General features: G+C 38.6%; 1 protein-coding gene across 9 annotated transcripts in view; it reads left to right on the top strand.

Annotated features, from left to right (window-relative positions):
* VWA3A (von Willebrand factor A domain containing 3A) overlaps positions 1 to 14985 on the top strand; it is a 78728-nt gene that overhangs the window by 18460 nt on the left and 45283 nt on the right. For 6 of the 9 annotated variants that reach the window (XM_032802105.2, XM_032802101.2, XM_032802102.2 and 3 more), the window contains exons 13-20: positions 542 to 680; positions 771 to 874; positions 3909 to 3989; positions 8053 to 8147; positions 11881 to 12000; positions 12798 to 12872; positions 13495 to 13639; positions 14290 to 14485. In XM_032802105.2, the coding sequence (XP_032657996.1) occupies positions 542 to 680; positions 771 to 874; positions 3909 to 3989; positions 8053 to 8147; positions 11881 to 12000; positions 12798 to 12872; positions 13495 to 13639; positions 14290 to 14485 (955 nt within the window). The remainder of the gene's footprint in view (positions 1 to 541; positions 681 to 770; positions 875 to 3908; positions 3990 to 8052; positions 8148 to 11880; positions 12001 to 12797; positions 12873 to 13494; positions 13640 to 14289; positions 14486 to 14985) is intronic. The other 3 variants (XM_032802106.2, XM_032802107.2, XM_032802108.2) reach the window with 3 other exon arrangements.

Raw genomic sequence — 14985 nt, 5'->3', positions numbered from 1 at the left:
TTGTGTCCAGTTTTGGGCACCACACTTTAAGAAAGATGTGGACAAACTGAAGAGTCCAGAGAAGGGCAACAAAATTAATAAAAGGTTTAGAAAACCTAACCTGTGAGGAAAGGTTTAAAAAACTGTCCATATGTTCAGTCTTGAGGAAAGAAGGCTGAAAAGACCTGAGAAGTCTTAGAGGACAGTGGTCAATTGTTCTTCATGTCCACTGCAGTTAGGACAAGAAGTAGTTAGTTTAAACTGCAGCAAGGGAGATTTAGGTTAGATATTAAGAAAAACTTTCTCACTATAAGCATAATTAAGTATTGGAACTGGTTATCAACAGAGGTTGTGGAATCTTCATCACTGGAGGTTTTTAAGAACAAGTTAGACAAACATCTGTCAGGGATGGTTTAAGTATATTTGGTCCTGTCTCGGTGCAGGGGACTTGGACTACATGACCTTGCAAGGTCCCTTCCACCCCTACGTTTCTATGCTTCTGTGTTTTAAAACTGAGAAAACTAATATTGATATTTATATAAAGCATTTTTTAAATCTCTAGATTGCCACAGTATTTACCAAGTTGACACCTGCTAGTTTCCTACCCAAGCCTCCAAAGCATGAAGGACCTCTTGTTGTACAAATGCCGAGCTTCCTGGCCAAAACCTCTGCAGGCTGGTTAAAGACAAATGGATTGAAAGGTATTACATATAAAAAAGCTTAATGTGGTATGAAGCATGGATTACAAAATCAGTGTATATTTCATTTAGCATTTTCCTTGCTTGCTATAGCCAAGAAGTTAAGCCTTTATCAAGTTTTGGCTCCTAATGCTTTTTCACCTGTGGAAGAATTTGTACCTATTCTGCAGAAAACAGTATCATCAACTCTGCATGAGGTAAATAATTGATCTGTTCATCCTCCTCCATATTCCTTTATCTGTTACACAAGATAGTGATGACTCATTTTAATGTATGTTTGCTTTCACAAAGCTGCAGCTCTTTCCTCTCTGGAGCCCACTTTATTACTCAAGTGCTTTTTGCTTTTTAAATGTCCTTAGATAAAACCATTGACTGAAAAGTCAGCCTGGTGTCTGAGCTATGTTTGTAATTCTTCAAAGAAATATTTAAAATGTTTCTACAGTATTGCTGTGCTGATGCACTAAACTGTTTCACGGGCAATTTAAATAAGTAACCACAGTATGCTGATGGAAATTTTCAAAGCACCACAGAGGGGTTAGCCAGATATTATTCACAAATGTGTGGTAATTGTCTAAACCTCAGGCATTGCATTGTGGGAAGAGTTAAGGCAACTGGCTGAACTAGTGCAATTACAAGATTTGTAGCTTCCTGTGCAGACTAGGAGTAAATAATTGTAGACTGCACTGGTTCACCCGGATCTGAGCTCAAGACCTCATCCAGGTTGTTGCAAACAACATCTTTCCAAGATGGCCTCCACATATATTCCCATTGTTGGGAAACATGCCCTTAGCACTATCCACCTTTTCCAGCATTGTGACTATACAGAGCCAGTGCCCCTTAATTGCATTTAATATTACCAGGAAGCTCTCTTTGCAATATGGGTCAGTCAGTTGCTCCAGTTATATGTGGGAGAGAAGAGCAGACATCTAAGACCATGACTCCAAACCTATCACCATCCCCAGTATAGTCTAAGAGGAAGTCAAAGAGTAATCATACGTCTGATCTGCACCTCAGTTCTACTCTATCAAAAGAGGTGCACTTTTCAGCCCCAAACTACTATTTGAGCTCAGTTGCCAACTGTCCTATATCAATACTGACTACAGTGGTTCTGTCAGTTCCAGAAATCTTGGTACCACATAGAGAAATGAGATCTGCATCGATCTCCATAGAATTAGAGCCTTCAATACCGCCTCCTTCAGACCAGTCAACCTCTGCTCTGGCTACATTTGCAACATCTGGATTTAACTGTTGCACTGGAACTGGAACCTAACCTTCCAAACACAACACCATTACCAACATCTACAAAGCTCCTGTCAGTACCTAGGGTAGTGATAAGGAAGATTTAACTTTGTCCAGCCTCATCAGCATCCAGTATCTATATCTCAGGGAGAATTGTCTAGAGCCCCCAAAGTTCTTCATAGATCAGGTTTTCTCTAGAGGAAGTTTATTCTTTAGCTTATAGCAGAAGTTCTTCTTTCATAGCAGATACTCACTGCCTGAGTAAATCTATGAGCAGGAATCAAAGAAGGTCACATCATCTAGCTGTGAGAGACATGGATCGGGCAAAGTGCAGACTCCCTGGATTCTTCCACCATGATCTCATAGGCCATATCCTTATAGTATGCCGTCTTGGTCTTTTGAAATCCTCAACCTCATTATTTAGGACCATATTTTTTGAGCATGCCTCCACCTCATCCAGGAATAGATGGTCTCCTACAGTTGAGCCTCCCAAATCAATGCAACATCCTCAACAGCATGGCCTTTGTGATCCCAAACAAGATGTATAGAGTACTGATCATGATCATCTGGAGGAACCCTTCTGCATCTTTGGCAATTATTTCATCCTCCCCAGAGGAAGCAGTTAATCCTTCATTACCAGCAAAAGCTGACAATTTTATGACATGCCTGTTAATACACCCCAGTATGATGATATCCTCTTTCACAACTGCATCATATTGTTGACTCTCAGCTTGTGAATCCATTATAACTCAAAGAACCTTTTCAGCAGTACTACCACTGAGTCAATTACTCTCCATTTTATAGTTACGCATTTGATTTTTTTTCTTCCTATGTGAAGTATTTTTTCACTTGTCATTATTGAATTTTATCATGTTGAATTCAGACCAATTCTCCAATTTGTCACGGTCATTTTGGATTCTAATCCTGTCTTCCTAAATTCTTGCAACCCCTCCTAGCTTTCAATGTTTCTACTAGGCCGTCTGAGTGCCAAGGGTAGTTTACCAGCATATAAGAAGGCCACACTAATTTTTTATAGTTCTCCTGTATTCTATAAGCTTCCTTGTCAGTGTCTGTTAGCCTCCTGGTTACAGCAGGGGACTGAGGGTAGAGATAGGACATTTTCAGTGAGGGGACATCAGCTCTGAAACTCCTGTTGGGCTGCCAGATACCAATTTTTTAAATTGTGTTTTATGCTCTGATGACATTGTAAAGTTTATTCTCCAAAGTGGGATCTTGGTGGGAGGTGGTTGTTTTTTTCAGGGGGAAAGGTTTGTTGATTGGTTTGATATGGGTGTTTTTGGGGGGTGGAGGAAGGGGTTGTCTCCTTAGGTGAATATAATCAGAATATGTATCCAAATCTTTGTTATTTTCATATTACCTGAAGTCATCGTACGCTGATGGAAAAATGAGGTAAAGTATTTGTTTTCAATTGTGTAGCATTGCTGCCACAGAGAGCAGTATTCCTAGTTGTATGACCCTAAATAACTTCTCTGGACTGGCCTTGTGAGATTCTAAATACTCTCAGCTTCCTTGAACTTCACTGGAGTTGTGAATACTCTTGCAGGTGTACCTTGAAGCACTGGCTTCAAATAAAAAACTTTTTTTAAAAAAGTATAATACCTCATTGTATGGCCTGCTCGGAAAGCTTTCATCCTGTATAGAATATCCAGTCCAAAGAGGTTGTCTGATAGATTTTTATCTGAAAAAGTAGTATTTATTTGAAAGTGTGATGCCTAATCAGTGCAGGTTTAAATATCCTTCTGTGTTCTGCCTCTTAGGCTCTCAGAATCAAATTCAGCCCTGATATAAGCAGGTGAAACTCCATAGACTCTGAGTTTTCTTATATTTATGGATTTAAGTCAGACATATAATGTCATTAACTATAGTCTATGTATTTCTTCATTAATAAACTCAATGGAAAGAATGTTATGTTTATGTAACTTACAACATACATGTTGCTTTAAACAGCTGAGTGTTTTCTCATCCTTTCAGAAAGCAATGATGCAGTTTGAATGGCATGATGGGACTGTGAAAAATGTTCACGTGGACCCACCAATATTATATGACTATCAGGTGAGTTATTAATGTTTGTCTAGTTGGTCCTGCCATCCAGTACTATCCATGCACACCTAGTTATTCCATCTCAGTCATTATCCTGCTCTGAGAAAAGGCCAGCAACAGAGAGGGTTCACAGGCATAGTTGGTTACAAGACGAGATGCTTACAGCTGTCATTGAGTGTATCTGCAGCATACTGGAGCCAGTAATCTGGTTGGATATATAGGAACAAATTCATCTAACAATGAAAAATTCTAAACAAGAAGAACAGGTTTGTCAGGAGCACTGCTGAACTAGTGCCAAACGTGCTTTGTTGTGTAGCAGCTAGTTATTCAGGTGTTACAGTATTAAAAGCAGTAACTCCCAAACCCACCCTAATACAATCCTCTCCTATAATTTCATACCTTAATTACGACTATGTCCCCATTCTATTCAGTCTGAGAAGTAAACAAGTCCAATAAAGGAGACTGCCTAGCAGTCATTGGTCAGACAAAAAAAATAAAACTAGGGCATATATTGGGCATTTTAGCAAGCAAAGCACTCACAAGCTTAGACAACTGCTGTGTGATATGGCAGCAGTCTATATGCTGGAATATTTTTGTTTCAGGTGTACTGCTGTTACAGCTAAAAAGAAGCAGTATTGTCAGGTTATAGGAGAGTAGACAGACAGGAGTCAGGAGACACAGGCAAAATTCAAAATATAGTCTGATTTCCCATGTGACCTGAAAATTACTTACCCTTTCTGTGCCTCAGTTTCTCCTCCATCAATGAATCACAGTAATTCTTACCCACCATTGTAAAGCGATGTGAGATTAATGGATGAAAAGTTCTGTATTAAGTGCTAAGTGTTAATAATCATCAAAGGGCCATAATGGAAATCTTCACTTTATAGTCCTTAGTAGCTCTGCATATCATATTTGTGAGTCGCATTTTAACTCGGATTTGGATGATCATTCCCACAATAACCTTTCCATGTGTTTGGATGAAATGTAATTTATGTAACCATAAATGCTAGGGCTCACCTTTGTTAAAGAATAAGAAACAGGGAACTCTTGTCTCCTGACTATACATCTCTTCTCCCTCCCGTGCCCCCACATAGATGAACTGGTTTGCCTTATATGTGTAATTCAGGGTACTGTGTAATTCAGGTTTTAGAATGCTCTAAGGGCTTATCTACTCTAGACATTTTGAACAGGAAAAGTGTTGCCAGCATAGTGCAGTTATTCCAGCAGGGTTCATTCATGCTTCATTGTTTGTGCTGGTCCATCATGTCCATACAGCATCAGATTAGACCAGCAAAAGGTATGTTGTACTGTGGATAAGCATTTCAGTGTCCTCCATGCTGCCTTCAGGAACACTGCCTCATGGGAAATTGTCACTGCATTATGAGGCAGCTGCTGTATGTTGTGGGATACCTCATTCCACTCAGGAAATTTTGGGAATTGGGTTAAATGCACACGATTTGTTCTGTTCCACCACATAATCTACTGCTCTCATGCGCCATTTTCAAACTCATAACAACATGGATGTGGCACAGAGAAGAAACTTTGTTGTATTTTCAAGGCTGCACCACTCAGGCTCAGCTGAAGATGAGTGAACAGTGAATGTAGTGGCTAGGTTATTACAGCCATTCTTACAACTGCCTGGGATGCTCCAGTTCAGTGAGAACCAAGTGGCACAACTGGAATGTCATGTCGTGCTAAATTCAAACAGCCTGAAAGTAAGCCAGTTAATAGTGCCACCATTAGCACTGTGTGGGTGAAGGAAGCTTAAGAGTGTCCTCTGACAGTGAGTAGTAGCCTGACGTCTCATGGAATATGCACACTGACTGAGCCGATCTTCGGATAATATGCATGAATATGACTTGTATTAGAAATTTTAATGAGGATTGCATAAAGGCAATTTTTTTTGTAGTGCATGTGGATTATTAGCTTTAATATCTTATTGAAATTTTTTATTGTGGTATAGAAGCCTTTCTGGTTATATGAACTACTTTCTACCACCTCAGACAGCTCTGTCATGCCAAAAAAACACAATAAATATGTGCAGTAACTTTCAACAACTTTGAACTCTATTTAAAACACAGTAAGACGTGCCTCACAAACAACTTTGAATTTATTAACCATACACCATAAACTATATACAATGAAGTTTAACATGCAGACCGGATGTCATTCATCTTGCAGAGTCTAGTCAAAACATTTCTCTTTATTCCCTATGCTGTTTTGTCTATTGGAGTTGAGTGTAATGGGAACTACTGCAAAAAAGGTGTGTGATTCAGGGATGGAGAGGTGTACTATCCTTACCAGCAGCCAGTATGACTCATGCTTTAGAGTGGGTGGAACTGTTGCAATGTTATCTTTGATATATTCACTGTTCAACAATGGTGTCTGCTGCTTCAGTAGTAGCAGCAGCATGTCTTTCTGTGCCTGTTTTTCCACGTCTCCTCCAGCAGATTTCACACCACTCCCTAGCATTCCTCACATTTGCCATCTCCTGAAAAATCTCTGTAAATGTGTCCTCCTTTGTGTGTGGGTGGGAGGGAGGAGAGGGATGCTTTGATTGTTACCAGATGTTCTGTAGATGTTGGTGAAGTTCTCCCCACAAAGGTCACTGATAAACAGATTAAACAAACAGCAGTTGTTAGGTTTGAGGATTTAGCATTCTATGGTAGATAGCTACACCAGCTACTCAGATGCTCTTATCTTGGGCAGTCTACATTTGGGGTTAGCTTCAGAATTATATGGGGATTGTAAGCATTTTAGACCATACAGGATGGTGAGTATGTGGCGGGGTAGTTAACCAGGTCACTTAAATAGGGATGGGGCGGGACATGAGGTATATACTTACCAACTACCAGATTCTCCCTCTTACTAAGATGTCACATGCGTTGCCACAGGGCACTTGCACAGTTGTCTGGGATTTTGGTTGTATATCAAACAGCCCCTGGCTATTGCTCAGCTCACTGTAATCATCATCGTCACCATGCAATGCCAAAGCACCTTTTCCTCATCCCGCTTGTGCAGGGAGGGGTTCCTGGGCTCTGTGAGATGCTGAAGTGTCCACAGTACATTTTAGAGGTGGAGATAGGAAACCCTGCTTGATATAGCATCAAGCTATGCATAAAGGGGCAGGGCTTGCGGGAAGCTGCAGACCTCCTCTTGTGCTCCTTGACCTTTTGGTAGACCTGTCTCCCTTCCTTTTCCTTTGGCTAGCATTGGGTGTCATCTCTGGTGTTCTCCCTGGATTTGAATCACTTTTGAAAGACTGGCATATATATCTTTCTTATTATAATAGTGCCATAGTTGTGCCAGAACATGCTCCTTTCCCCAGAGCCCTAGAAATTCAAAGACCTAAATGCCAGTGTCCCTCCCTATGACTGAAATCAAGTACACCACTACCTTAGAGTAACGCCGCCCTATATAACACGAATTTGGATATATCGCAGTGAAGCAGTGCTCCAGTGGGGAGGGGGGGGGCTGCACACTCCAGTGGATCAAAGCAAGTTCAATATAACATGGTTTCACCTATAACGCGGTAAGATTTTTTGGGTCCCAAGGACAGCGTTATATTGAGGTAGAGGTGTATTTTATATACTGTGGAGCAGCTTTGCCTCTAATGAGGAAGTTTTAAAGACTGGAGTTATAGCCAAAATGATTAAAAATTAATTGCATCAAGTGATGTTAACAGATGATGAACTAAAATGCACAGAGGCCAATTATGAGCAAGCTAAACTATCATCTGACATTCCTGTGGTCAGTGGAGATTGTGAGGGTCAGAACCACGGAGCCCTTTTAGTTTCTTCTTCGTTTTCTGTGTGTCTTATTTGCAGATGTTTTAACAGAATACATGAACTGTAAGGGTACTGGAAACTTTATCTACTTTACCATAACTGATCATTTCCCTCAGTTTAAATACTTGGATTTTATTCACTAAAATGTGTATAGTTTGTAATAGTCAATTATCCTATTTTTAGGTCAACAAATATTTGGAAATACAGATTTAGTCTGAAATAGAAACATGTTAATTTAGATTATTTTTAAAATCACCATTCATCAGTTGTCTGTATTTTATTCACAGAAACAGCTTGATAGAATGGTGAGAACGTATGAGAGGCGAATAGACTGGCTTTCTATGGCTAGTAGAAGAATATGGGGAACTGTTTGTGAACTGAGGTATTAATATTGGGCATTGTGGGTCCCTGTTGCAGAAGTGGCATCCTAAATTGGCAGTGTTAACCTTGTGCCTGCAAATGAGCATAGAGACACAGTACAGAAAATGTACACTCCTAAATGCATCATTTGCAGATAAGTGATATGTGCATGAAAATTTGATATTGTGCTGTTCAGCATGTAGGTATATATTTTTATTATTGATGATGGGTGTTCATTGAACCATAAAGACACTAAAGTTCAAATATACTAGAAAAGAAGCCATAGCTTCAGTGAGACCAGTTAAAATGCACATTTAAATATGAGGTATCTAGGAAATGACCGTTTGGGAAATGTTCTGTCTTAAATCCCATATAAACAGAGCCTGATGTGTATAGCCATAATGGCTGAAACATTAAGACCCTTCCTACAAAGCGTGTTGGGCCATCTGTACACCTCTACCCCGATATAATGCGAGCCAATATAACATGAATTTGGATATAACGCGGTAAAGCAGCGCTCCGGGGAGACGGAGCTGCGCACTCCGGCGGATCAAAGCAAGTTTGATATAACACGGTTTCACCTATAATGCAGTAAGATTGTTTTGGCTCCCGAGGACAGCGTTATATCGGGGTAGAGGTGTACTTAGTGTTAAAGCTTCCTACTGTGAAGGCTCAGATAACAAATCTTCCATCCAGCCCCACTCATAGACTGAATCCTTTTTTCCGCAAAAACTGTATATGGAGTTATGAACCACAGTTAAAATGATGGGAGACCTTTCTTCTCACCTTTGAGTTGTATTGCATGGGTCCAGGTCCAGCATTAGGGTAAAACAAAACACACTCAGTGTGGATTAAGTAAGGGCCCAATCCTGGAAACACTTACCGGGACTATTCATGTGTTTAAAGTTAGGCATGTGCATTATTGTTTGCTGGATTGAGACCATAATACAGCTCAATCCCATTATGTTAGATAGTGATTATTTAAAATCAAACAGTCACTGACTAACCATGCTAAAGATCAGTGATACTCAGACTGAGGTTTCCAAGCCACAAATGACTCTTTAATATGTCTCTTGTGGCTCTTTGCAGCACATGATATTAAAACACTGTGATTTAATTATTAACCAATCAGAATATTTTTACTATGTTATTAACCAATTGTAGTTGATACAATGATAATACTTGGTCAATCATTTTGCTGTGAGGATTTGTGTGTGTGTGTGTGTGTGTGTGTGTGTGTGTGTGTGTGTGTGTAAGGGCTGCTGATTAATCGCAGATAACATGCAATTAACTCAAAAAAATTAATTGTGATTAAAAAAATTAATTGCGATTAATCACACTGTTAAACAATAGAATACCAATTGAAATTTATTAAATATTTTGGATGTTTTTATACATTTTCAAATATATTGATTTCTTTTAAAACACAGAATACAACTCATACAGTGCTCACTTTATATTTATATTATTTTTTATTACAAATATTTGCACTGTAAAAAAGATAAAAAGTATTTTTCAGTTCATCTCATACAAGTACTGTAGTGCGATCTCTTTATTGGGAAAGTGCAACTTACAAATGTATATTTTTTTTATTATTTTATTTTTGAGTGCAATATGTAACAATTAAAACTTTAGGCCCTATAAGTCCACTCAGTCTTACTTCTTGTTCAGCTAATTGCTCAGACAAACAAGTTTGTTTACATTTACAGGAGATAATGCTGCCCACTTGCTTTTAATGGCACTTGAAAGTGAGAACAGGCGTTCTCATGGCACTTTTGTAGCCGGCATTGCAAGTTATACTAGCGCTGTCAATTAATCGCGGTTAACTCAAAAAAAAATTAATCATGATTAATTGCACTGTTAAACAATAGAATAGCAATTGAAATTTATTAAATATTTTGGATATTTTTCTACATTTTCAAATATATTGATTTCTATTACAACATAGGATACAAAGTGTATACATGCATCCGACGAAGTGGGTATTCACCCACAAAAGCTCATGCTCCAATACGTTTGTTAGTCTATAAGGTGCCACAGGACTCTTTGCTGCTTTTAAAGTGTACAGTGCTCACTTTTATATTTTTTATTATAAATATTTGCACTGTAAAAATGATAAACAACATAAATAGTATTTTTCAATTCACTTCATACGAGTTCAATCTCTTTATCATGAAAGGGTAACTTACAAATGTAGATTTTTTTTTTGTTACATTACATAACTGCACTCAAAAACAAAATAATGTAAAACTTTAGAACCTACAAGTCAACTCAGTCCTACACAGCCAATCGCTAAGACAAACAAAAAGTTTGTTTATATTTACATACTGCTGCCTCTTTATTCACCCGAAAGTGAGAACGGGCATTCGCATGGCACTTTTGTAGTCAGCATTGCAAGGTCTTTACGTGCCAAATACACTAAACATTCGTATGCCCCTTTATGCTTCCGCCACCATTGCAGAGGACATGCTTCCATGCTGATTATGCTCGTTAAAAAAATAATGCATTAATTAAATTGTGACTAAACTGGGGGAGAATTGTATGGCTTCTTCTCTGTTTTACCCGCATTCTGCCGTATATTTCATGTTATTGCAGTCTCGGATGATGACCAAGCACGTGTTTGTTTTAAGAAGACTTTCACTGCAGATCTGACAAAATGCAAAGTACCAATATGAGATTTGTAAAGATAGCTGCAGCACTCAGTCCAAGGTTTAAGAATCTAAAGTGCCTTCCAAAAGCTGAGAGGATCGAAGTGTGGAGAATGCTTTCAAATGTCTGGAGTGTTGCTCTTTTAAATGTGGAAACTACAGAACCCGAACCACCAAAAAAGAAAATCAGCCTTCAGCTAGTGGCATCTAACTCAGATGATGAAAAGGAACATGCGTCAGTCCGCACTGCTTTGGAGGTTATTGAGTAGAACCCGTTTTCAGCCTGGACACATGTCCTCTGGAATGGTGGTTGAAGCATGAAGGGCCATATGAATCTTTAGTGTATCTGGCGTATAAATATCTTGCAGTGCTGGCTACAACAAAACAATGTAAAACTTTAGCGCCTACCTGTCAACTCAGTCCTACTTCTTGTTTAGCTGATCGCTAAGAGAAACAAGTTTGTTTACATTTACAGGAGATAATGATGCCCGCTTCTTATTTACAGTCACCTGAAAGTGAGAACAGGCATTCGCATGTTTTGTTTTTGAGTTATTTAACAAAAAAAGTCTACATCTGTAAGTTGCACTGTCATAATAAAGAGATCACACTACAGTACTTGTATGAGGTGAATTGAAAAATACTTTATCTTTTTTACAGTGCAGGTATTTGTAACCAAAAATAATATAAAATGAGCCCTGTACATTTTGTATTCTGTGTTGTAACTAAAATCAATATATTTGAAAATGTAGAAAAACATCAAAATATATTGATAATAAATTTCAATTGATATTTTGTTATTGTTCAACAGTGCGATTAAAACTGCGATTAATCATGATTAATTTTTTTAATGGTTTGACAGCCCTATTAATCACATGAATTGTCCCTGTGTTTCCAGGATGTGACCCTTGTTTATTCCATACGAAGCGTGTTTTGTTTTACCCTAATACTGTGGGGGTGGGGATGGAAGAGATCTATTACTTCGTAGATTTTAAGGCCAAAACTTGAACAATAATTAATTCAGTAGTGATTAAAATATCTAAACAGAGAGACAGAAATATTGTCTGTGATTTGGGTCTTTTTTAATTAAGGCATGTGTTCCTTGTTTAGGGTTGTTATACTTGTTGATATCTCTGTAACAAATTCCTTGTACATCGTTCATATCCAACATTCCTTGCGACTTTTACTTGAAGAACAAATGTCAAACAAGGATTTCTTCAATATTATAGCGTAAGTAACTGATAAAAAATATTTTTCTTTAAACAATTACCTATAACACATTGTGGGCAAGCAGTACACTGGTAGCTAAACAGAAAAATGACATGAAAGGTGACTGACTAGCTATTGAAGATTGTCAATGTCTTATCTGATTTAGATGATGATTTACATATTTTTGTGATAGCCTATGAAAGCCACCCTAATTTGCGTGTATCACTATTTTAAATAGTTGAAATATACAGTGGCCAGTCTGGTAATTAAGGATCATCATCTACTTCATGATGTTTATCCTGCATGATTTGCACATTTCAAATAACAAATACTGTGCATATTATAGTATTGAGAACAGTTGCAAAATTCAAGAGTCAAAAACATCACATTTTAAAAAATAATTGGGTTTCTCAGGTCCCTCCACTGCAAAATCCCTCTTGCAATCTACAAGAGTCATAAATAAAATAGTGTGTGAACTTTGAATAGTATTTTTCCTAGTATACAACAATGCTAAAATTCCTTAATACACAGGTAGGTGTGAAATGTTCAGTGATTTGAAACAGAAACTGATTTCGGACGACAAACATCTGTAATGCTAGATTTTTTCTAGGGAATTTACATTTTACCCTTTATCAGAGGGGTAGCCATGTTAATCTGCCTCTGTAAAAAGCAACAGAGTCCTGTGGCACCTTTAAGACTAACAGATATATTGGAGCATAAGCTTTCGTGGGTGAATACCCATTTCATCAGACGCATGACGAATTGTACCCTTGTGATCTATAATTTGAAAATGTAACTGCTGTTTTTCTTCTCCAAAGATTTGGAAGTGACATCAAGTCTTGGAAACCTGAAATGGTTCCTTGTAATCCAGAAAATTTACAAAGTGCCTGGAGGTACAATCAAATTTTAACTTGCTTATATTTGTGAATAGAACCAGGTTTAATCAAAGAAGTGAACAATTTTGAAGATTTAAAGTTTAGTATGGTGTGCTGTACTACAGTTTGTGTAGTTCTACTCTGAAAAATGGCTTGTGAAAACATCATGATAGCATTTAATATTTAGTGTGTTGAAATTATTTCCATATCGTGCTCCATTTAGAAGTATATATATACTGGCACCACTCTGCATGCCAAATTATGCCCTCATTGACCCTATGCAGTCCCATTGTCTTCAGAAAACCTGCACAGATGTAACTGAATGGAATTATGTGTAGAATTGTGAGTTAACATGGAATCTCATATTACAGCTTTCCTATATAATGTGCATTAATAATCCTTCTGCCTTAAAACTGTGCCTTGACCCTTTTCAGAGTGACTAGTTTGCTGCTGTGGCTGCAATTCAAAAATTAGGCTAATCCACTTGGGCCATTGTATCATCGGACTCTGCTGAGTGTCATAATTCAAAAGCCGTTTCTATATTCCAGTGCATCACCGTGAGATTTTAGTTTGAGACGATGGGTTTAGTAACTTTTATTACTTCTTTGCATTCTGATTATTAGTAAAACTCTCTTTCTAGGTGGGTGTTGAGCCTGCAGTGCAAAGGCAGTAGAAATTTCATGAGTGCTCTAAGAAGAGCAGTGGAAGTAGACCTCAAAGATAAAGACAAACATGTATCTCAAGGACTTTATCTGCTTACCACTGGAGTTCCTGACCAGGAGATGGTAGGTATCAATACAAAATTTTGCATATTCTTTGTAAATATTTATCGCTTATTCAGAATTAATCTCAAACTTTTTTTCAGCTCCTTCCTGTAATTTGGTGATAAAACACTTGTCTTTCGTATGAGTAAGCCCATCAACCAAACCAGGATCTGTGACTTCACCTCCTGAAATTATTCATTCTTATATAATTCAAGGCAGGAAATATTGCTGGGTGAATCTCAAAAGGTTCTGTATTTTTTTCTGTGACCTACCCCCCAACACTCACTGGCACTGTAAATTCCTTTTCTAGTGACAGCAGGATCTTCCTTGTCCACTCCTGCCTCTATCTGGCAAATTCTCATCAACACCCCCCACACCCCGCCACTTCTGCAGGAGAAGACAACAGTCCACTCCCTCTTCAGCCAGGCCACACATCCTTCTCCAGACAGAAGAAGATTTAAATTATAAGGAGAAATCTCTCATCAGTTCTGTAACTAATTCTAGACTACATTTACTTAAAGTTAAGCTCTGAGGGTCAGATCCTCAGTGGGTATGAAGGGATACAGTGACTTCAGTGGAATGACATTGATTTACACCAGCTGGCCCTGCAGGTCAATAAAATAGTCACTCTTCTGAAGTTGATGATGGTAGCCTTTCTTTTTGTCTTGTAGCATGCAGTTAGTACTTACGTGGCTGATGTCTGTGGCAGTTGTGATATGCAGCTTCATGTCTGTCTGTTCAGTGTAAATGGTTTTGACCCCAGTGGCATTATTCCATCTCGTTATGCCAGTCCAAATGAAACCGCCAGCACGTTTAGAGAAATAGCACATGCTGCCAATGGAAGGTTTCATTGGTTTGGAGAAACAGGTATGTTTTTTAACTTTGATCTTAATACATTCCTCCTCTATTGGGCAAGTCTGTAATGCACTATTACATGCAACTGTTTCCTAAGATAAATATCTTAACACAGTGTAAAGGAGAAGCTATTATACTGGCACTGAAATAGACACAGTACTCATCCCAGTTAAGGGTTTTAGATGCTACCGCAATATAAAAGTTTAATAATGATGCAGGATTTCTGTACTTTAGTATTTTAGAACCTACCATATATACTCACTCATAAGCAGAATTTTTTTAGTAAAAAAGGGAAGTACCAGAGAAGGGGTGTTGACTTATGAATGGGTATAGAAAGGTAGAGGTGGGACACAGTCCCTCCCCCCAACAGAGGGAGCAAGGAGAGGCAGCAGAGTCAGAAGGGATGAGGCGGGGCCAGTGTCTCTCCGCTTCTGGCCACACTGCTCTCACCCCAGCCTCCGAAGCAGCTGTAGCTCCAGGGCTGGCAGGCTGCAGCCGTGCCACCTGGCCCA

The sequence above is a fragment of the Chelonoidis abingdonii genome, chromosome 9 (genome assembly GCF_003597395.2).
Source record: "Chelonoidis abingdonii isolate Lonesome George chromosome 9, CheloAbing_2.0, whole genome shotgun sequence".
NCBI lineage: Eukaryota > Metazoa > Chordata > Testudines > Testudinidae > Chelonoidis > Chelonoidis abingdonii.
Note: the sequence above shows the minus strand (reverse complement) of the source record. Positions and strands in the feature narration are given on the sequence as shown.